Below are 24,796 nucleotides of genomic sequence, written 5' to 3'. Positions count from 1 at the left end.
TAATTGATTTGTTTTGTTTTAAAGTGAAATATTAAGTAAAATCCCCCATATGTAGCTGATGCAGGAGGTATTTATAATAACATTTTGTATAATATAAATATGCAATCTTCTTCTGTTTTTTATTTTTTACTTTTTAATTGTAAAACAATTGTTACATGTCTCATACCAAGGCTCTCAGTCAAATTTTGAAAAGGCCTCAAAACATTTTTTTGTTCTCATTTTGTGTTTTAATTAATAAAAATAATCTCAATTCTTTGTAAATGTCAGTTTTACACTATACACAGGTTCATTTGTTTTTGTTTAATTTTATCACTTACATTTGTCTCCATCATGTTTCTATCTACAACAATAAAAAAGAAAGTAAAAAGTGTCTTTATGGGATGTCTTAGTTCCTCACCCTCCGACAGATGTCACCACAAAATTGAGTGCTGTTAGCAAACAATGTCATGATGACGGTACAGTTAAATAGAAAAAAGACAAAATGTCATTGTGAAAAAGAAAAAAAAACAATGCATCTCAGTGGCTTCATGGACTATCAGGGAACTGGATTTTGTGCATCAGTACAGACATGGGTTCTATCCTGGTTGCACACTTCATCCCTCTCGGCTGGAGTGAGTATGCGCCTGCATGTCTCATAATGTTGCCCTTATCATGAATTATGGTCAGTGCAATGTGTGTCTCTGGGCCTGCAGAGTGCGGTTTTAGTACACTGTAAGGTCACTGAGTCATCCTCTTAGTGAATAGGCCTATGGCAGTAACCAAACTCAGAATTCCATGGCTGTGTTTCCTAAGATAGACTACAGTCAAGTTTTTATATCCTTATACATGTTTTCACTTCACAAAAGGGTCACAAGGGAGAACACAATATGTTTTCACAATGGCCGCCACAGCCCATTTTACCTGTTAAAAAAACAAGGGAAAGGGCCAATAAATTGTGAACCAAGGTGTGATGTTGAGGCTATGTGATGCACATACACTGATATGTGTACTGAATACTGTTTTAACAGCATTTTTGGAGCTATGCATTTTTACAGGGAAAATAAATCAGAAGACCAGCATCTTGACACAACCAGTAAATACTTTGCCATTCATCATGTGACTTATGTGTTGGCTTCTTTTCTAACATTGGGCCATGCAAGGGCTTGTCAGTGTCTTTTCAGACCTCAGGGGAGCCACTATATATGTGTTTAATGCCATTTCCCTGAACTCACGGGCTGTCCTATCAACAAGGCTATGGGTGTGTGTGTTTTTTTTTTTTCTTCTCAGGGTTATTGTTTGCATTTTGGAAATCGATATTCTGTGTATACAGACAGCTTGCCGTATTGCAAAAAGTTGGTTAACTATTAAGTGGAAATATAACAGTTTTTATAATAGTATAACCATCCAAAGCTATTCATAGCTAATACTATAGTAAGAACATTTTTATGTTTTTCTAACAAAAGAAGAGACATAATACTGATTGAATGTACCTACGGATGTTCAAATCTCTTGTATTTAATCGACTAATTACCTGACTTGCATCTGGCTTCTCTTCATATACAAATCTTCTACTGCATAATAGATCTGGGGTCTCATTTATAAAAATGTTCTTGTATTTAAACTTAATTTAAATTTGAAATTCATTTCCCAAGTTGAGCTTATGTTTTATTTATAAAAATAACTGAGACTGAAAGAAGTTTATTTAAATTAGTGTATCTGCATATACGCACATGTCCGATATAAATCTTCAATTTACAGACAGTGCCTGTATGGCAACACGTGCAGTCCACAGCACCTGTAACACCAGGGAATTCAAAGGAGAGGGAACTGCTTTTGTGTGTGCCTGATAATATAACACTTTTTATATGGCATTTTATGTGGGGTTGTTCATGATTCTTGCCGTCTTCATGCCTAAAATTAAATCAGGTAAATGTTATTCTTAAAGCACACAACCCACTTTAGGGATTTGTGTATAGCTATAGAACCTCCACAGAACCAGCAGGTAATTAACTTCCAGTATGTTTAGTGCAAATTTTACAGAGGTACAATCATATACATGTCAAAGTGGGATTTTATGAATAACACTTAGTCATGGTTTTCTGCGTAAGCCTCTACTCAAAATACAATTTGATCTTTGACAATTTTATAAATGAGACCCCTAAGCAGGACCTGGTTTGATTTTGGCAACCAAAAAGTCTGAGGTGTCCTGAGGTCAGGAAACCAAGGGAACCTTTGCCTGTGCTGCCTTCAGGGGGCTACTAGCATTTGTAAGATCAAGCTTTGGCAAGCCCTGACATGGCTCATAGGAGGAAAAGCAGCTACCATCAAGGTGAATGGTTTCTTGCATCTCTGGCTGTCCTTGAAGGCCTGGACTGTGAAATTGGCACAAGTGAAACAGGACTGTCGGCTGACCACAAAGCCTATTAGTAATGTGTAATGGAGGGGCCTGCATGGCACTGAAGCAACATGAGGCAGCAGAAAGCCAGCTCAGATGTACCAATGCCATGCTGATACAGTTGAAGGACTGACCCACAGTCCTGCACCCTGACATCCCTGCCAAGCAGGTCAAACCACTGCCAGACCGTCATGATAACAGTCGTCTTCTTCGCCAACTCATTGGTTCAGAATATGTCAAGACAGCCTCGCCTGAGGGTATTGTGAGAATACTGTAGATCACCAGGATAAAAACTTTAGCCCAATGCATCTGGCTCTAAGTGGAAAGAAGTGATTTCTTTGTACTTGTCCCTACTAGTGCCCCCACACAGTTTGATCAGTGGGATCAGTTCACCAAACTCTACAGCATTTTCAGGATTGCGTTGTACATCTGTGTGAGAACGGCCAGGTGAACAGGCAGACAGGAGCGGCGGTCCTGCGAGGCAGGGCTGCACGTCAGCCAGGAGAGGGCGTTGTACTGCTCCAAAACAAACCTGGCGGGAGAGGAGAGGGGAGCAGCTTGATGAAACAGATAACACGCTGAATGGAAAAAGAAGGAATATGGTTGTGATATGCTGTGATATGGCTACATTCAAATATCCACCCAAACTCTGGTCATCTTGATCGGGCAAGGGATTCTCTACAGAGCACATTGGAGTCGTATGAAGAAACTTAAATGTTATAGTGGCAGATAAGCCCACAAACACAGTGACAGTCAATTCTGAACACTGAAAAAAGGAACAGACACAAGTATTTCTCTACAGCTGGAATGGGTTTCAAAGAGGATAAAGTGCATACAGTTCTGGAAATACAATAACATATCACGACAGCAAGGAAGAAAATATTCATGAGAAAGTAATTGAGCTGTTATGTCATTTTTCACCAAGTTTCTATCATAAGATTAAATTTCATTAAATTTGTGTAGCTGTTTTTTGCTTTTCATGCTGTAGTTTACCCATAAATATTTTGTGTTTTTTTCACTCACTTTTAAGTCTAGTCATGCAGAGCATTGATTCCACATGAACTAAATATTGGTAAAAGCTGTCAATGCAGAAATTGCAGGGAATTTGAAGGCACACAGACAAGCACAGTGTTTGAGCCCAAATGTAAAAAAAAATTATGGTCAGGTAAAAATGTATATAGGATGTGATTTATTCATATATTATTTCGCATTCAGAAAAAATACTTGGGTTGAATTATTTGGGTATTGTTTATTTAATGTTATATTTCTCACTGTGATTATGTAAAGGTAGGTGGTCTTGTGTGCGGCTCCTTTTAAATACAGGTGTATTCGCAGCTTTTGGGTATGTGTGGCAATGGAGGGAGGTCAAACAGTTTTCAACCGTATAACTTTAAAAGTTTGGAATGCCAAAATGCAATTTTGTTTAAAAAAGTTTTTCATTTAATAAGACTTAACTACTAATTTTGGAATCAGTTAAACTTATTTTCTTTCAATAATTATCTGACTTTTGAACTTTTAAAGCTTCAGAGTCTTTGGCATTGTTTTTGAAGGAATTTAACCCACACACAGACAAGAGGTGATTTGGGGCAGCATCACATGTCATCTGTACCAGTAGGCCCATGTTAGAATGCAGCAAGAAGTAATTTAAAAAAATGCATCAAATTTTGTTTTGCCTTTATAAAATTCCTTGTTGCCTGTTCCTGCTTGCTTAATGTAAAAGGTATTCCTGTAATACCCACAGGGTTATGCTCCTGCACTGCCCGGTCTTGCAGAAACAGGGAAAAGTTTTCACCTGTTCCCATGGGATTCCCTTCCAAATGTCATCTTCTATTTAGCGCTATAGCTAAAGAACTTAATTTGGGAATATAAAGTTAATATAAAGTTGCTATAAAGAAGATATAAAGAAGAAGGCTGTAGTGAAATACAAACTGCCCTTAAAAAAGCAATACATGTGAAACTACCACTTTCTCATCGTGGATATGCTCTCAATGCTCTGCCTCCCAAAACATTAGGACTTTTCTGCATGGCAATATATAAAACATGCAAGAAACAGTTTATATTCCTTAATATTTATTTATACGTTATACTCTCCAAACAATTGTGGGGTAATTTTTCAGATGTACAAACTTCCTCACCCAGGTATGTATGCACATCTTGTAAGTTAAAATATAGGTTGGATTTTCAGTATACATTAAAAAAAAAGTAATCAAAGGCAGAATTTTCAATTTTATGAAATGTGCTACACTCACCGTAGCACGTCAGAGGTGGTCTTGGAGTCCAGAGGATGGGGGCTTCTTTGTGAGGCCTTGCTGGATAGGAGGTCATCAGTCTGAGTGATGGAGATGTGGTGATGGAGAGACGCCTTGAAAAAGAAACACAGTGGAATCACCAGAAAAGTAGACAAAATGTAGACCAATACAATTTCACACAGAAATATCCTAAATTACTGGAATGAGTTTGGTGAATTATGTTGAGTATTATACATTGACGATGACAGTTTTTTTTTGTGTCACTATATACTCATGATAAATGTAAAAAGTTCAAGACAAAGCACTGCAGGTTGACAGAACTAGATATACAGTAATAAAGTTAGTCAAAACACAGTCACAATTCTCAGTGATTCTGAACAGTAAACTATTTGAACTCTGACTGGTGCGGTTGAGTGCAGCAGGAACAAGGTGTGGTCAGAACCTTCAGGAAGAGTGGACACTGATTCTGTGCCTGCGGACAGGAGGCCCAGAACCACTGCGGTAGGTCATCGGCACGGGCAGTGGACACGTAGTATCCCAGAGCTAAGGGTTGCTGTTTGAGCTCTTCTGGGGCCTCTCTGGACAGAAGCCTCTCTCCCTGACTCTGTGGACACACAGAAAACAGAGTCCAGAACATCCTGAAAACTTTCCTGCATTCAGTGACGGTTGCGACAGGTGTAGTGTTAACACAGTGTGCCTGGATGCAGAGCAGCAGTAGCACTCATGTCTGTACCAGTCAGCATTCACACACACACCACACACACACAGACACACAAGCACACACAAATACATGCAGACACACACACAAACACAAAATGGAGTCAGAGTCATGCACACACACTCACACACACGCAAACACAAAATGGAGGCATACTCCTGCATACACACTCAGAGGCATACTAATGCATTCACGCACATGCATACTCACAAACACAGAGGCATACATACTCAAGCATGCACACACACATGCACACACACACAAACATGTCCAAACACACAAACATGCCCATATGCATACGCACATACATACACACGCAGTGAGCTTCATGATGCTAGGGAAAAAGAGGTTTTTTCTAGATTTAGCCCTGTACTCAACTATTGTAGATGTATAATCAGTGCACATTCTCACCTCTTTGGTGTGATGTACATGAAAGTAGTCATTTTTAGTGTTGTGTTGCATATTCTTTGCATGCAATGACTGCTTGAAGTCTGCGATCCATAGACATCACCAGGTGCTGAGTATCTTCTCTGGTGATGCTCTGCCAGGCCGGTACTGCGGCCATTTTCAGCTAGTTGCCTTACGATTTCTCTTCAGCATATGAAATTCATGTTAAACTGGACTCAGGTCGTGTGAATGACCTAAAATTTTTTCCAGTTTTTGGCTTTGAAAAAGTCCTTTGTTGCTTTAGCAGTATGTTTGGGATTATTGTCTTGATGTAGGATGAAGTGCCATCCAATGATTTTGGAGGCATTTTCTTGAACTTCAGGTTAGATAAGATGCTTCGGTATACTTGAGGATTCATTCTGCTGTTTCCATGAGCAGTTACATCATCAATGAAAACAAGTGAGCCAGTACCTGTGGCAGCCATACATTCCCAAATCATGATACCCTTACCACCATGTTTCATAGGTGAGGGGGGTGTTTTGGATCTCGGATAATTCCTTTTGGCCTCCGCCCTTTGCTCTTGCCATCACTAATATATATATATATATGAATCTTGGTCTCATCTGTCCACAAGACCTTTTTCTGGAACTCTGCAGGCTCTTTTTGGTACTTCTTAGCATTAAATTACATTTATTTAGCAGACACTTTTATCCAAAGGGACTAACAAAAGTGCGTATCATGGTCATTGGACAACTACAAAACACAGGTTCAATAAGGTACTTAGCAACCTGTAACCTGGCCATCCTGTTTTTGGGGCTAACTAGTGGTTTGCATCTTTCAGTATAGCCACTGTAGTTCAGTTTGTGAAGTCTTCTGTAGACAGCAGTCACTGACACATCCACATCTGCCTCCTAAAGAGCGTTCAGATCTGTCTGACAGGTGAGAATGCTTCGCTCATCAACTGTAGAGGTCTTCTTTGGCCTAAAAGGCCCTTTTTAATCATTAAGTTCTCTTAATGATGTTCCAAACAGTTAATATTGTGTTAAGATTAAGGTTTGGCTCTGACTGTATTTTTCTTAATTCTCAACCTCATAACGGCACTCTTGACTTTCATTGACAATCCCAGAATCAACACTAGATATTGAAAGCTCTCTAATACCTACACTGAGGAAGCAATTGAATGCATCTGACTAATCACTTGTGAAGCCATTTGTCCAAAACATTTTGGTGGCCTGAAACAGGGGGGACTATGTATAAAAAGTGCTGTAATTTCTACATGGTGAAACCAGAATGTAAAAAAGTCCCTATAATAAAAGCTGAGAACCTGTACTTTTACCACACGTGAACTGTTTACATTTAAAATTATGGAGTACAAAACCAAATCAAGAAAAAAATATGTCTTTGTCCTAGACATTATGGAGCTCTCTGCACCTACAACATTAGCGTAGGAGAATTTTATTTGTCAGCAGCCTTATATTGCGTAGAGTTGGCACAGATGCTAGATGTAATATGCCTCATTGAAAATAATGAGCTATAATATGGCCTAATTTATTCAGGAGAATTTCTGTGGAAACTCAACCGTACAACAAGGATTTAAACCTGAGTGCGCTACTGGAGCAATGGGCTTATTATGAGTTCTTTAAAAAAAAAAAAAAAAAAACATATGCCCACTCAATAAGTTCTCTATTGTGGATACTATTCTAAAGATCCATTTTTGTATGGAATGTAAACAGGTGATTAGGAAAACCATGATTACTTACAGCCTAATCAGCTTCAGTTAATGCAGGCAGAGTAGTTTACCAATATAAAATATAATTACAGCCTTCCTGATCCAGGCACTAATGTGTACAAACACACACCCTAAACAGAGGAGTGTACCACAAAGCGAGATTGCGGGGTTAGTGAGCTAACTTAAGCTTTAACCCTGGGGTTTCCGTATCACAAAGCAGACTGACTTTAAATAGGGGTATATCGCCATTGTAACTTAAGCTGCACAGCTAACATTGTCCGGGCAGGCTTTGTTCAGGCTATCGGATTGAGACATACAAAAGCACCGCCTCTTAGACTAGCCTGCTCCTGGGAAAAAGGTGTCTCCGTTCCTATAGGATCCAGTTGAGCTTGGGGTATTTTCGCAAGGCAGAGATTATTTGGAGACATATTAATCCGCTGGTGTTCTCTGAGGATACACTACACAAATCATATAGTCTCATCAGAACGAATACAGTACATATGCAAGCTTCTTGAACCCGCATCCATATCTACTTCCTTTAAATATGGGACAATGGTGTGAGTCCCATTATTGTTGAGTTTATGAAAACAATTTGGTGTGATTGCTTCAGGCAAAATCTTAAACATCTTGTATCAAATTTAAGGTTTATGAGCTCTACAATGAGCAGTTGTCACATCAGAAAGGGCAATTACTGAGAGTGTAAATATATTAGTTACTAGTGGCAAAGTAAATATGATATTAACTATAATTAATTTATACACTATTTTTACACTATTTTTTAAACCTTTGTCTCCTGCCTTGTTGGGGGGAAACAATGTTACTTTTCAACATTTTGATTTCTGTATGTTCTTCATATCCATCCATTATGTCCGTCCATATCAGCCTTTTTTCCTCATGTGAGAAATACGCTGCTGGAGTATGGTCCATTTTGCACTGCTATTGGCTCCTTAATGCATACACTGCCACTTTTATGGAAACGTACACAGAGCATAATTAACAAAGCTTGTGTTCACTCAGAATATTGATAACCACATTCGCGATACCGATTAAGCCCAATTGCGGTTGTTAGGTTTTGTGAAACCAGCTAACACAAAGGAACCCTTGGTATGCTAAGCTTCCTTCGTAGTATAACCTCCTGCACTACAAAACCTACAGCATGGCCTCACTCACCCGGGCGTGCTGGAAGTGAGCCCCCCCTCCCATGCCAGATGGGGAGCCGGGAGAGGGCACAGGGGATGTGTTTGGGAAGGGGGGGAGATTCCCTGTGATCAGCATCATGTCATTCCCAATGTCGTTCTCAAGCTCGTCGGGGAAAGGGAGGTCAAACATGTCATCTGGGGGCAGAGAGAGAGATAGTCACAACACTGGGGTTCCGCTCACTGCTACAGCATGTCTGGACCGGACGGCTGCTTCCTCTACTTTCCCACAGACATGGGTGTGCCGTGTGCATTCATCCTGAGCCAATTGTACCCTCTGCTGGTGAAGGAAGGTAGTGAAATTGAAGTTCATGATGCCTGTGCCACTCAGAAAAATAGCACATAACCGAAAGGATCGATTCTGCTGGATATCAATAAACTATGTGAAATAATACATGTTGATTTGTAAGAGCGTAAACCCTTGTTTCCTTCAAATCAGGCACATGTTGAATACTAAGCATTATAGAGAGAAAAGTAATTTTGCCAATGCAAGAGCAAGAACATATTGAGTATGAGTGCTTGGGACAGTGTTCAAGGGTGAGTTGAATTTGCCACAATTTTTCACTACCTTCTATTACCAAGGCTGACGCCCAATGGCTTCAGGCTGACCAAGCATTACAGCATTAATTTCAGCACCCACAGCGACCAAATTTCATAAAGACCATACACTGCAACAGTATTTACTTGAAATAAAGGACACAGCTATCAATTTCAACATTTTCTAAATTTCTAAATTACAGCTATTTTGTTATGTAGGCTCAGGGAATATATGTCAAGGCATATTACAGGCACACAGTGCACGCTAACATGTGCAAAACAAGGCAAAACACAAAATGTAAAAAATTGTTAAAAGTGCTATATTTAAAATAAGTAATTTCTTCAGTCATAAAAAATTCAGTTTGCTTCTCCCATCCCCTGCTCCTGCTAATTGGAGTGTGCTTTTACATACATACTTTCTCTCTCCTCATAGTCATCAATTTCACAGGGAACGCACAGCTTTGGTTGTTTGTGTGAGCAGGGACCACACACAAATTGACTGCATTCCACACAGTCGTCTTGAGCCAAAGTCATAGTTTCAGTGAAAAACTGAAAGTATGTCAGAGGCATTATTTCTGCGGATACCTGTCATTTCTATAACTACAATGCCCACAATTATTGATCTCCATGCTGAAGTCAATCATTAAATAAATCATCTTCATCACATGATTGCAAGGAATTAATTTTGTGTGATTATATGTTTGAAATTACGTTCGATAGCACTTGATTCAGTTGTTGAATAGCGTGCTGGAGGACAGAGCAACCCATTAATATCTGGGTACCAGTACCTGCTACCTACTGTCATTGGGGTTGGTGAAGAAACTGCCTGTTTTTCTTAAATTAATTATTTTAAGAATGTGCATTTGTGGTGTTTGAGTAATTTTAAAGTCCAAATGACTGATGGTGACGGCTCAGGCCTTTCTGAGGTAGGAATGGGGTACCTGGGTTATCCTCAGTGGGATAGGTGCCAGGGGCCACCTGTGTGGTGGCAGATGTGGGGAAGACCAGGATGTGTGTGCAGGAGGCGTCCTGTGGGGTGTTGAGCTGCGAGGTCTGTAGGTTCAGGACTGTGCTGCGACCAAAGACGGAGCCCATCGTCACCGCGTCTGCGCAGACACACACACGCACAAACAAAACACACATGAACATCTTTTATTTACTGAAACAGCCTGACGACTTGATGGATAAAACTACAAGTCTGTCGCAGGTGTCAGAGATCACCAATCATGTGAAATTAGAGATCATATGAAATGTGAATATGTGCTAAATAAGCTCTGGCATTTGCAACAATTAGGTTGCACAAGTAGCTTGCGCATCCACAGCAAGAAGATAAAAACAGTATAATAGTACTGTATTTTTAGGTAGAGGAGATTCACTATAAATGTAACGCACCAAAAATGTAACATGGGCAATAACATTAGGTATAATGCTGTGAAAGTAGCTATTTCAGGTTAATACATGTGAAATTCAAGCTATGCCATATATACCGGGCATAACCACAAAGGAGCCCTGGGGCTCCATGGCAACGAGGCAGGCACTGAGGATGGAGGGCGAGTCGCTGGCAGAGATGCCACACATCCGGCACACGTCGCGCAGCTGCCGACTGATGGAGTGGAGGGAGTGCTCCCCCAGAAGAACGCTCCAGTCTGAGAAAAAGAAGGGGAAGAGGAGGGAGAAAAAGACACGTTAAGGTATTTTTCAGTACTCCAACAAAAGCCTAACAACTGTCCATTTGACAGTATAGTGACTGTATAGTTAGACCAGATGACCTACCATGACTCTTAAAACATTGATATAAGGAAATAAAACAATCATAATAAATTATAACTTATTTACAGGTATCTACACTGTAGTAAGTACATGTCAATGGACATACATGTACTTTCCGTGGGTACAGGCAGTGCACAGCAGTAACTTGTTAGACACTGGAGATGTGGCTACAAATGTGGTCAATGAGTATATTACAGAAAAAATGATTTGTATTATCAGAGAACTGTTTTAATCTGAACATAACCGATTTCTCAGGACAGACAGCTTCCTGGTATACCATAGGGGAAAGGAAACAACCAGACGACTCCAGAAACACAAGACAGCTTTACCCTTCAGCTCCCCGTGACCCAGTCGGCCCAGTCGGCCAATCACAATTCTCCATGGTAACGAGGTCATCTGAATGATGCCAATGCACCACTCCCATACTTTCTGCAAGCCCATCTTCCGAGGTGAGACCTTTGGCCTTCGTGCCCTGTGAGGGAGGGAGGGAGGAAGGGAGAGAGAGATTTTTTAGGTCAACTGTACACTTCTCTATGTGAGTTTTATACAGGGCCCGGCAGTGTCCTCACAGAGGTCCAAACAACAACACGTGAGCCACCTCACCTTAAGGTGATGCATATGGCCTTCTTTTTGATGTCCTTAAAGTTCCCAAACTCTGGGGTTTGGAAATAAATGTTTTGTAACATCATCTTACTGTACATCATCCATGGTAGCAACGACACTAACAGGTGGACAATACAAGTTTTTCCCTACAGAGCCTTTCTGGTTTCCAGGCAGAGCTGCTTTGACCTCTTCAATTACTTTATGAAGACCCTATGGCTGTCACCCCCTGAAAGTCTACTGCCAGTGGACGCTGGTGTCCATGCCACTAGGGGGCAGGAAGGATAGGCCTATGTCTAATTTATCAAATTTAGAGCAACATCATGAAGTCGTGAATGGGGCAAGCTATTCATTGCATCTGGAAATAACATGCAGGCTAGTGTAGCTCCTGGTGTAGTGAACGTGCTTTTACGAAGAGTAACAATTAGCTTAGCTAAGTGACATTGTTAAAGTAGCTTTCCCAACATGGTGTCATGACTACTTATGACGAGGATAATTAAAAGGGTACTTTTTAATGTGCTTTTCTTATATGACTATGAGTAACGTTACCTGTTCCATAATGGATAACTAAACATCAGAGAAACAGAGAGAAAGAGAGATTTCTAGTGCAATTTCTTGAGGCATTTCTTGTGCACGTCATCTCAGACAGATAGAAATGAGGACTCTGGGAAATACTTTTGGCTTAGCTGGGCCAAATATATGCATGCAGTTAAAACAGGAAAAAGCAGGGTCTCAATGAAAACAAGAAAATAAAAAATAAAAAACCATTGTCGCTTCACTAATAGAAATGACAGCTGAAAGTGCTGTCATCAGCTGAAAGCTGAACTCAAGGTAATAATTTGCTTAGAACAACCTCGGACTTCACAAAAACCTATTTATGTCTCCTATACATTGATGCAGCATGTGGTGGCAGTCATTTTCCCACTTTGTAAACTCCGTAAGCTCAATAAAGTGGCTAAGGAAACAGAACTAAACAAGCATCTAAGAAGTGCTGCCTACCCACAAGACCCTCTGCAAGTCTTACTGTACACATCGAGCACCCTTTAAGCCCACCCAGCTTAGGTCTATGTATACGTTATACCGGTTTGGCACGTCAATGTTAATGACACAGGTTTCCAGCAGCTCCCCCTGCTGGTCAGTGCAGGACACAAGGATCCAGCGCTGGTCGTGGGAGAGGCAGTAGCCCACAAAGAGCACGCCATAGCGTGGGGTGGCCTCCCCCCAGGCCTCTCCCATCTCCAGCTGCTTAGTGCGCGTGGGGCCAAGGATGAAGGTCGGGGAGTATAGCTGCAGAGAGCTGGGGTTCTGTCAGACAACAGAGAGGGAAAGAAAAGGAGGTTGGAGGAAAATAAGGAGAAAAATAAAGCCAGTAATTGAGAGGACATGGAAGAGAAAGAAAGATGCAGATAAAGAAAGGGTGGGAGGAAGAAAGAGAGTTAAAGACATCCACAGGCTCAGCAAGTCTACTTACAGTCAATACAAAATCAGCACCACCGTTGTAGTAGTAATGAGGCAGCAGAATTAACATAAATACTCAAGACTATCAATGTATACTGTAATATCTTGGGCAGGGCTTGGCATTAACATTTTGGGCCACTTGCTCTTCAGACAAGTTTCGCAGATTGTTTACTTGTCCGGTACCTGAATTTACTTGTCTGAAATCTAAAATGTTGTCCTATTTAAAAAACACTTTACAAATCCCCTTTTACAATTATTGTGATTTAGTGAATACATACAAAATATAAAATAACAGCAGACTTGCTAACGTGGTCTTTATTTTTCTCTAATTTGCTGCAAGTGGAGCCACTCAAAGCTTGGCTTACATTCAACTCTATGGTATTTTAGCTTCCAAAATAGGTCAATGATCCCACCTACTCACCAAATTTATTTTGAAACACGTCTTCACCTGTGCTTTGTGGAAACACCTAAAGCTGACTACATGTAGCGGAGAGTCGCCATAAATGTCACAGTTTTTGGATTTAGCTCAATTAGCATGGCACTATAAAATTTTACTTCAAACTACTTTCACGTGTCAGTAGCCAATAGCCATTTCAATTGCATTTTTAACTTAATCGAGTCGGATACAACGAAAACCACAGTACAGGCAATCTGATGTTACATTCATATCGCCTAGTTGGTAGGGCTATAACAGAGTTGCAGAATAATTGTAACAGTAAATGAAAACACACTGTAATGCAAGAACGCAGATTTCTTTCTGCACATACTAATGTTAATTAAGGACAGACATTTACAATGGTAGAGAGAGACTAGCCACATCCTTGGATTATGAAGCATGGGGCTTCATTAATTAAAAAGACACACAAGCAACTAGCTGTACAGTGAAGAAAATAGTTGTAGTACCAATAGTAATACTCACAATAAGATGATGTCTTATACAGACTTCCCCACTCATATTTATGAATGCCACATGGTACAGACAATTTCTTAATAATATAATATAACATTGTATGATGTTTGAGTGGATCAGGGTCAAGTTGGATACTGTGGATCATATTTACATCTTACTCTCATTGGATAATGGCTTAGTAAGGGCTAAATAAATTCAGGTCAGAGAAGAGAAATGGTAGCTATTTATTTTGCTACCGTTTCACTTCCTTCTCCAAAGATCTAGTGTAAAGGGTGAGGGGTGGCTGGTTATGTGCAGGCATTGAGGCCTACCTCTGAGGCCTTGAGGGTGGTGTTGACATCGGAGGCGGGCCCAAAGCCTGTCAGAGACTTTATGTGCGTCTGGGTGGGCAGCAGGCGTCGGCACTGGGAGTACGCTGAGAACGCCAGGGAGCGCAGGTGCTGCAGGTACATCGGGCTCTCCCCACAGGCCAGCTGCAGCAGGTACTGACAAGGCACCACCTGGGGACAACATCCGTGTCAGCCAAAAGCAGAGGCCACAACCACACAGTTAGCATTACTAGCCAAAGCACCATTGAAAAAGCACCATCTGAGCTATACTAGATGGGTATGTTCAAGGAATTAACAGGAATGGTAACCAGCATGACCTCAGTCGCAAAGGGCAAATATTATATGGGTCATTCAAGGAAACACTGCTTCAAACAACTTATCATCACTTAAATTGAGTTTAGCATTAGCAAGATTTGCTGTCAGCAACGGGAGGCACAAAGAGGAAGAACAGAATGGACAAGCATTTCATACCACTTAGATAAGAGGATGGAGAAGACTTAAGCTGAATAAATATTTACAATTCTGTGGTTATTACAGGATCATGACAGTGTAAGATCGGGCAAAAACCACCAGATTTAAGGTGATGTCTTGTATAATTTATGTAACAGGAAGCAAGACTATAATTAAAGTTTGCAAAATAGATTCCCCTTTATATTTCATTCACATTATTTACACTGCCATTCACTTCACCCTTTTTATTGTCGTTATTACTGGGCAGCCCCACCATACACTAGGGGGTCCAGAAAACACACAAAATACACAAAGGTAGGTTTGTTTGAACAAATAATTTTGATGAACGCCAGTCAAGATAGACAAGCTGATCAAGCGTGCCACCAGCTGCATCCTCTCAAGTGTTTGTGATGTGTTTCCAAAAATGACAGGTGAGACTGCCCCAGGTTACTGTGATATCACACCACTTCCGTTACCTATAGAATGACCCTGGTTACAAGAGTCAAGTCATAAACCGTGGGAGAAATCGGCTTCCTTATGCATTTAGGGACAGTTATTCATTGAGAACATCTGGAAAACATGCATGCAGTTAAATGTCGCAGGAGGCGACACAGCTGGAGATGCACAATAAAAACTAGCTTTGCGTTGTGTTGACACTTGTCTCCCAGTACAGGGAAATGCCCAGACCAAAGAATTTATTCACAGAGGTGAGGCTAACTAACGCTTCATGTAAGATATTACTTCAATAAAAATATTCTGTGTTGCTGTGCCTATATCTTATTCTGTGTTGCTGTGTCTATATCTAATGTTAATTTGGTTGGCAATTTAACTGAAGTCTTGTGTACTTGGCCCTGCCCTGGTACTGTGATTACTTAAGTAGTAATACACCATACCGTAAAAAATCTTTGGGAAAAACTATACAATAAATGCTATAATGTCAGTGTTACATTTTTCTGAAAAAGTTTTGGAAGTTTATTTTGGTGATTGATGAACTCCGCAAACTGAACGTGAAGAAGAAAGCGCAAGGCCGAAAGAGGCTTGGCGTCCCCACAGGCGTCCACTCGGCAGTGGAAGGCCGGGTCACCTGCAGGACAATGGCGGGCTGCAGGACGGCGGGCAGGGTGCGCAGCAGCTCCGTGTAGCAGCGCAGAAGCCCCAGCAGCCACACGCTGTCCGGCTCCACCCCCTCCCCCTCCTCCTCCTCCTCCTCCCGGCTGCTGCCGTCGGCGCGAAGAAACGGGTCCACCATGTAGATCACGATAGCCGGCGGGTGGGCGTGACTGTCCGCTGCTTCTGCCTCAGTCGGGATGCCGATGCGCTCCCGGTCCGCAGAGCTGGGGAGAGGAGATAACCAGACGTCTATGTTTAGTTTAGTTTAGCTTATTTGACAAAATTAAAACACATGTATCAAAAGACTTGAAATTGTCAAGGATAACATAAAAAAGTCCTGGACTTATTTCCATCGTGGTCGTTGATGTTCCATCAGCCATAGCAAGATAATTATCAGGCTTCAAAAGAACAACACGGCATACATTTACAACAGACATGTTATTCTTCTGCAAATTAAAAAATGCTAATCTAAATGAAGGTTGGCAATCTAAATGAAGTCTTGTGTACGTGGTCCCTAACACCGTGATTGCTTAAGTAGTAATATACCATACTGTAAAAAATCTTTGGGAACAACTAAAAATCTAATAGCATGTAGCTTTTACGGCAGATATACTCCACATGTCTATCATTTCTTTATTGTTAAGCATTTCTAGGAGGTAAAATATATTTGTGATTGTATGAAAATGTTTGGAGGAAATATCATTATGCTATGTACCGATACAAATGTGGGTTTTTTACGATGGCGTAGCTTAGAATAACAATATCGCCAGGCAGTGAAAAGACGTAAATGCTCAATATGCCCTATGTAGTCTGTAATTACAGTCACTGAAGTAAACTTCACAAACACTCCACACTTGTTGGTGGTCACATTCCTCAAATGTGCAGCACTCTTTTGCCGTCGATTGCGTCACACAAGTTTACAGCAAATTACATCTCTGGATCAGTTTGAATAAATTCCATCACTGTCACCGAAACACAATCCAGCATTTTAGGCTAATATCGGGCCAATACCGATAAGTAGTATCGGATTGATGCAGGAAGCAGGTTGACGTATAACAACTGTCTGGACCAACTGAAAACAAAAGCTAAAATTGAAATAATATCAAAAACCCCAGAAAGTGAATTATCCTTTTAAAAAAGTACAAAATTTGCTTAATTCTTTTATGAACGGTTTGTGAATGTTTTAATATCCTTAAAACAAAAGTACCATGATTGTTACTATGACAGAAACGAGAAGAGGGTATGATGCAACAATTATATTTGCTAATTATACAGACACACACCAACCAACAAAAATGAAATTTGTTGGAGAAACTGAGAATTCATAACTATTTACTCTATAAATGAATTAGCCTGAAGTCTCATAAAGGTGTGCATCAGTACAACATACTTGCCAGACCTGTAACATCTGCACATGTTTTGATGGAATTTTTATTCAAGAGGCAAAAGCACAGGTGTTTTATAAACACATTAGACGTCTTGGGCAATCACAAAAAGTTCTAGCACAACTTTGCAAAAAAGAAAAAAAACTGCTCTAATTTATAGATATATGATGCGCATAGATAGGTTAAATAGCCTATTTTCATCATTATGAATTCTTATGTTATGAATGGAGCATATCTCCTTCTCACCTCTCTGGGTTTTCAGCAGATGAATCAGGGGGTTGCACTGGGCAGGCAGTGCTCTCAGATTCTGCGCTGCCCCCCTGTGGCATGTCTGCTCCACCTTGCTGGCCCGGTGTAGACCCAGAGGGCATGGGGGTGGCCCCAGTCCCCTGTGCCGATGCACTGCTGTCAGGGGCCGAGACCGTAACAGGTGGCTGGCCGCCGGGGGCCGGCTGGGATGCGGGCGCGGGGGACAGAGGGGGCTGAGGTTTAAAGGGCAGGAGCACACTGCTGTCGAGCGGAAGCGCGGCCAACTGTGGAACTAAAAAGAAAATGATGAGACAGATGAGCCACACAGCCAATAAGAGAAATAAACATGTTGTATTGAATGTAAACAATTGATTCTCGCATCATCTGCACAAGCACACATGCAAAAGCACAGTAAAAAGGTCAATTATCATATAATAGGGATGCACCGACTGATCGGCCACTGATAACCATTGGCCGATGGTTTGAAAACAGCCGATGGTCAGCTCCGATTATGTCCTGTCAATCAAAAGGAAAAAATAGTCTATTGTTTATTTGTAATTCAAGATGTGGCTTTCATTTGCCTATCAGATACAAAATAATTGCATTTCATTTTCCATATTCGGCATTTCCCCAATAATTGTACAGACCTGGTGGGCTGCCAGGCGACAAAATGCTTTTTTAAAATGCCGAAAACAACGCCAAATATCTATTCATTTGGAAATCAATAATCATTTGGCTTGGGAGCCTCTGCTGGGCACTGTTCCAAAATATGAATCAACCTGTGTTGTTGCCCAGGAAACTTGACGTAATATGAGTGTCACTGCAGTGCAGTGCAGTCTATCAATGAACTATATAAGAACCTCTTCGTTCATACAGTTCATTGTGTTGTATGCTGCTGTCAGTCCCACTAAACTGTGTGGTCAGTCCCTTTACTTTACTGCTGAGTGAAGTGAAAGTAAGTTTTTGATGTTTAATATTTTCTTGTGTACCTGCAATCTCATTGTATGTCTCTTGTTTGTACCGTCAACTGTACATCAAAGCATTGTGTCGGTATGGTTGAACGTTATTCACTGTATGAAATATCTTCTTACAGTGAAGAATCCCTGACTAGTTTACATTCTGGACAGATGTGACTGCAAGCGAACCTATCGCTGTTACCCCTCACAGCACTTTCAACACAAGCAGCGTGGGAAAGTTTGATCTAAATACAGTGATAGCACATAGCCTTTTTTTCCAAAATGGCATCTCTCTATATAATTGTTCCTTTGCTTGCGGGTCAGGCACTCTTCATGGTTTCTTTCTTTTTTAGGACAGCACTTCTTGCATTTCTTGTGTTGAAAGTGCTGTAATGTAACAGCAATAGATTTCGCTTGCATTTACCTCTGTCCTGAACGAAAGAAATCATTTTTACAACAACATAAGCATGGCTTATTTTTTCTCCTATGTTTGTTAAGCATTAATGCACAAGATGCACAAAACTTTGGTAAACCATCAAGGTAATGCCAGGTGTGTCCCTATTTTTTTCTCCGATTGCAATGCTTCAGACCCAGCAACTCCCGGGCAATTTAATTTAATCTAATGTAAATTAATTTGATTTAACATATTTTTACTGAATGTTCTAGAAAATATTCTTTGTCACAAGTTTGTAACATTGTTAAAGATGCTCTGTATGCAGTTGTGGAGTCTTAATTATAATGTGGCAGAGGTCACACAGCTTATTTGTATGCAATAAACGCAGAGTATTAAGTTATCCTTTCCTTTTAAGCCTTGAATATACAGAGAAAACTGAAATTTGAAAGCAAATATAAATTTCTGCCTGCTGCAACATCCACGTCAATATTCCACCCTGCGTGTCACGTCTGTTTAGGGGTTCTTCAGTGCATACCACAAGGCCTAAAAAATACCCTAGTGAAAACTAGATAATTCTAGTGAAATTTACTTTCAGGAAGAAGGCATTTATAGTTGGATTTGTAACTGAAATTGCGTTTATTAGAATGGCAAGATTTTAAATTGTTGTCCATAAAACTTATAGAAGCAGAGCCACCAAACAATTGGTATTGGCTGATGTTCCCCCCAATCAGTAATCGGAATCGGTATCGAACATAAATTTTCATATCGGTGCATCCCTAATATATAACTGATAACTATTGACAACTTCTCAACTATACCCTACTGCCCTCCCATATGGGCCCTTAACATCAAGGAAATCACTGAACCCACAGCCAGGCTTGATCACAAAGGCTCCACTTGATCCACTTGCTGCCTCCCTTGGCTCCAGCATTGCACTGCCCTATCAATAACAGCTAATGCCCTTAACTTCCAAACTTACACCACGTACCTTATCATCAAGCTCTATGTTGAAATATGAAACAAGAAACAAGTTCCACTTCCAACAAACTCAATACCTTAACATGATTTATAAATAAATAGCCAAAGGTCTTCAATACATATACTACAGTATGGAACGGTATCCCGCTTTCTCTTAGATCAGTCACAACTTTATCACAGTACAAACACCTGCACAAAGAATCTTTCCTTCAAAACCAAATGAATACACTCCCCAGACTCCAAACACATGTACTCACATTGCGCACACTCTATTATCACTCACAACCCCCCACCTCCCCACCCCCACAAAAAAAAAAACACACACACACGCAGACAGACACAAACACACACACATGCACGCAGACATACACACACACACACGCATACAGGTGCACACGCAAGCAAGCACACACACACACACCCATCCCTCCATTCATACTCATCTGCCTCACTTTGCTGATGGCCTGTCCATCTCTACTCTCAATTTACTTATCCTTATTTCTTTTCTCCCTCGCACTTTATTATAATGTATACACTCTTTTATTCTTCTCCTCTCTCTCGATGAGGAACAGGAAACCTGAAAAACTGTTTTTAAACTGTGGCAGGTGCAGTTAACATTTTATTGTAAAAAAAATAACATAGAAACACTGTAAATAGAGAAACAGGGAAGCAGTCAAGTAGACAGGTAGGCTAAGTAGTCATGGTGGTCATACTATATGCAATCAAGGTGGTAAGAACAGCCATAAAGAAGTATTCAGGGTATTCAGACAGACAGACTGATGGCCAGGTAGATACTAACCCAGCTGCTTGCAGACATGGGCATAGCACTTCAACTTAGTGAGATTATTATCCTGCTGCTGGCCAGTCCACGGCTCAGAGAGCCACTGATCCACCAGGTCTTCTGTCACTTCCTGGGTTTCCAGCGCACCAACCAGGACCATCCCATCCTGGGACACCTTGGCCAGGGGTCTGTGTTTTCCCAACCGACAGGTCTGGAAAATGTGAGGGGGAGAGAAAAGACAAGGGGTGGGGGCTCGACTGGAGTTAATCTCTAAAACATGCCAACAGGATTACTCCCTTTCAGGAAGAATAAATTTATCATGTAAAAAAGTCTAAATTAAATACAAGCAGCCTTCTTTTCTGACCTACATGTACAGGCAGGTGACAAATTAAAGGAAAAACCTGAATAAATGAGTGGAGAAACATGACGAACGCAGATGCCTCTATATTAGAGTACTGCACAATACAATTAAGCAATTAACATCCTATCACGCCCTGTGGCATGTATAAAAATGCTTGAGCAGGCCCAGTTGACTGCAATTTTGGATCAATATGGCAAGAGGAAAAAAGGGTTCATTAATGGGGCATGGATGGCAGAAGCTTCAGTCACAAATACTGTAGGGTCGGAAATTGTGATCGAAAGCGCACATTCGATGACCATGATGGTCGTGCATTAGTGCGATACGTAAGGAAAAACAGAAGAGCTACTCTTCCTCAGGTGACTGAGAATGTCAATGTGAAGAACAGTCTGGCGACAACTACGCAGAGAGGGATATTATAGTAGGGTTTAAGCTCATAAACCCCACATTACAAAGATGAATGCACATTTGACAGTTCAGTAGTGCAAAAACCATTGGCACAGGTCTACAGAGATGTGGAAAAATGTGATATGGTCAGATGAGTCATCCTTCACCATATTCTCGACAAGAGGGTGAGGGTATGTTTAGCGTACACCAAGAGCACGGTACAGGCCTGAATGCTTGACCCCTACAGTGAGGGTGTCCAGTGGCTCTGTTATGTTGTGGGGGGCATTTTCCTGGCATGGTTTGGGTCCACTTGTCCCCTTAGAGGGAAGATTCACTGCAAACCAATACAAAGTTATTCTGAGTGATCACCTTTATCACATGATGAAACATTTCTATCCTGATGGGAGTGGTCTCTTCCAGGATGACAATATCCACATCCACAGGGCAGGAGGGGCCAGTGAATGGTTTGATGAGTATGACAATTATGTGAATCATATGCTATAGCCTTTGCAGTTTCAAGATCTCAATTCAATTGAACCCCTATGGGAAATTCTGGACTGACATGTTAGACAGCGCTCTCCACCACCAACATCACCACACCAAATTAATAAATATCTTTGGTGTCCCGTCACCTCCAGTAGGGTTCCAGAGACTTGTAGAATCTATGCTTGGGTGCATTGAAGCTGTTCTGGTGGTTCGTGGTGCCCTAGAACAGTGACATTTTATGTTGGTTTTCCTTTAATTTGTCACCCATCTGTATGTAACCAAAATAAATTGCAGCAGAAAAGTAAATCAGATGTAAAAGCTGTATACCTCAGAAAGAATTTTCTGTGTATTGCAATATTCATTCAGGCTAAAATAGCAGTGCATAATCAATACTAGCACAGTACTTCATTACTGAAGTACTTTAAATAAATATAAAAATACACTGAACTGAAACCAAGAATTATAGATGCCAAGGCACATATCCTTGTATTTAAAAAAAAATATATAGTTCCATTGTCACAATTTGTTTACTTCAAATTCATTTTCCCTTAAATCAATGAATTCACAAGTAACTGCTATAAAATACTAATATGTAAACATTGGTGTCATGAACAAGCAGTGATAACAATAAAAAACACTGACTCTTCAGCAAACTTGGGTGATATGTGTCAGCAATGTGATGATTCCTTAATGTGTACACAGTAACACTGAGAAATAGGCAGTCATTACGACCATGTCATTCAGACAGCTGTTAACTGTCCAGGTCGATATGACTACAAAGTATTTGTCATTTAAGAAAAAGATGGCAATCACAGCATCATGCACACTCTGCATGAGGCCAATAAAAGCCTGCATGTGCCTAACTGAAATCAGCCCAAGACAAAACTGGCTGTTTCACACTCTGACCCTAAAAGGCCAGTTTAGAACTTAACATGGTGACGCTCACCTCGTACACGGCACTGAGCTCCCGGAAGAAGACTCGTGCCCCAGCCAGGAGGGCCTCGTTGTCAGGGCAGATCACCAGGAAGGCAACATCCCGTTGTCCTCCGTATGGTTCTAGAAGCAATTTCTCCCAGAAGGGCAGGGCCAGCGGAGACAATGCGAGGAAGTCCCGGTCGTACCCCAGCAACAAGGTAGGTATGGGGAGGGGCTCAGGAGACTCCTCTGAGCCTGCATGGGATATAATTGAAGAAGCACAAAGGAAACAAAGCAAGAAAAAAAGATGGAGAGACAGAAAGAAACCAGGAAAGAAAGAGTAGGAAGATAACTGTTAGTAAGAGTAGATGAGAACACATAAATATTCTGAGGGAGTATTTAAATATTTCAGTGTAATTTCAGTAAAATATTTTTCCATATTCATCTATGCAAAGACAATATTTCAGTATTTCAGAAAAATAGTTTGCCATATTAATCTATGCAATCTATCCTTTCTGCACTGTTGCATAATTAAGCTTTGGTGCGTCATTTCACAATGTTGGTTTTAACAGGCTTAAGAGAATCAAAAACAAGAAGGAAAAGGACAGAAAACAATTTAATTGGATCCTGCTGTTATTTGAAACAATGCTTTGCAAAGGACTAGAAAAAGCAACACACAGTGTGTAAGATGATATAGGTGAATGGGAGAGGAGGATGGGTTGGGTGATGTGTTAGCTCTGTGGATCTCACCGTAGGAGCCCCGTCCAGCCATCTTGTGAAATTGTTGCCAGGTGAGCGGGCCCTGAACGTGCTGGATGTTCTCCCAAGTTCGGCCCGTTCGCTTCTTTTGGATGGCATCCTGGAGGAAGGGCTGGAGAGAAAGCAGCATTCTGACCACATCCTGGGAGGACAGCATGCTGATGTCCAGCACTGCAGAGAGACACGGCCACACAACCACAAACGCACCCACCCACACGCACACACACAATGACAGGCATCACACTGTAAGCAAGATATAATTCCTCAACGCTTAAGTCAATGCAATGTACAGTCTATACTGTGGTGACCAATGCCTAAACCAAAACAGAAATGCACACAACAAAGTGAACATTTAAAACTCCAGTTATCATGAAACACCAGTGTTTAAAAATGAAGCAGTGATTATTCTGAACTGGTTACAAGTATTTAGGAGATATATCCCAGTACAGGACTACTCAGTCAGGTCATGGGGGGTAGTGTTCTACCAGGTTTTCAGTTATAAATAAGCTATATACAAATTTTTGGTGGATAAAAATGATGTCAACTGTACAGAACAAATGTAGCAGCTATGTAAGGGGTAGCGCTTTCAGAGGTGAACTTTGCCACCGCACAAACCACGCAATTGCGTGGGGACCCTGAACACTTGGGGATCCCATGCTGGCTGGAAGCGGTAGCCTATATATTAACGTTTAATATAGGTAAATACATAGACTTCGTTTCCACAGGGGACGCGACGTTCACAACCAAACGCGAACACAGAGAGAACTCAATATCTGAACCACTACTAGCATGTGTATTACATGCCCTCAATTCAAAAAACATACTGCCTTCATGGTTACTCACTTTTTAAAAATGTACATTAATCTCCGAACACATCAGAGGTGCAGAAAACGTATTGCAAGCACTATTAATTAAATTACTTGTGATACTTTATTTGGCAGCAGTTGTCTTTTCAGATAAGCAAAGATTGTTGGGCAATATACCTGTGTATGCTGTGGTCCTATGCCAAGTGTCTATTTTTTATAATGATGATGCAGAATGATGCTAGTTAGCTAGTGGGGAAGATAGCAAAGAGTCTCGGCTATAATGAAGTAAATCGAAGTGCCTTATAAACACAAAAGTGGATCTCAGTAGAGAGAAAAAAAAAACTGACTGGCAGAGAAGGTAGCCAAATTTCCAAAGTTAGATGGCTTTTTTAAAAAGCAGTCACAAACCAAGACTCAACCACGGCAAAAACTGTGTGACCCCTAACAAGTTAGGCTACTACTGTCAGTAAGGATATATCACAAACCTGTGCTGTCCAACTGCTGTCATTCTGGACTTGTTTTAGA

At 40.9% G+C, this 24,796-nt stretch overlaps 1 protein-coding gene across 2 annotated transcripts in view; it reads right to left on the bottom strand.

Moving 5' to 3' along the window:
• Positions 1-285: 285 nt before the first annotated feature.
• LOC118237086 (mediator of RNA polymerase II transcription subunit 13-like) overlaps positions 286-24,796 on the bottom strand; it is a 147,356-nt gene continuing 122,845 nt past the window's right edge. For both annotated transcript variants that reach the window (XM_035435512.1, XM_035435513.1), the window contains exons 18-31: positions 23,457-23,636; positions 22,738-22,961; positions 20,579-20,771; positions 17,449-17,743; positions 15,792-16,041; positions 14,240-14,428; positions 12,642-12,865; positions 11,290-11,432; positions 10,678-10,836; positions 10,132-10,296; positions 8,628-8,791; positions 5,066-5,227; positions 4,624-4,736; positions 286-2,906 (exon numbers count right to left, since the gene is read on the bottom strand). In XM_035435512.1, coding sequence (XP_035291403.1) covers positions 2,774-2,906; positions 4,624-4,736; positions 5,066-5,227; positions 8,628-8,791; positions 10,132-10,296; positions 10,678-10,836; positions 11,290-11,432; positions 12,642-12,865; positions 14,240-14,428; positions 15,792-16,041; positions 17,449-17,743; positions 20,579-20,771; positions 22,738-22,961; positions 23,457-23,636 — 2,594 coding nt within the window. In that variant the 3' untranslated portion in view covers positions 286-2,773. The remainder of the gene's footprint in view (positions 2,907-4,623; positions 4,737-5,065; positions 5,228-8,627; positions 8,792-10,131; positions 10,297-10,677; positions 10,837-11,289; positions 11,433-12,641; positions 12,866-14,239; positions 14,429-15,791; positions 16,042-17,448; positions 17,744-20,578; positions 20,772-22,737; positions 22,962-23,456; positions 23,637-24,796) is intronic.

Source organism: Anguilla anguilla, chromosome 10 (genome assembly GCF_013347855.1).
Source record: "Anguilla anguilla isolate fAngAng1 chromosome 10, fAngAng1.pri, whole genome shotgun sequence".
NCBI lineage: Eukaryota > Metazoa > Chordata > Actinopteri > Anguilliformes > Anguillidae > Anguilla > Anguilla anguilla.
This window is presented reverse-complemented; position numbering and strand designations above follow the sequence as displayed.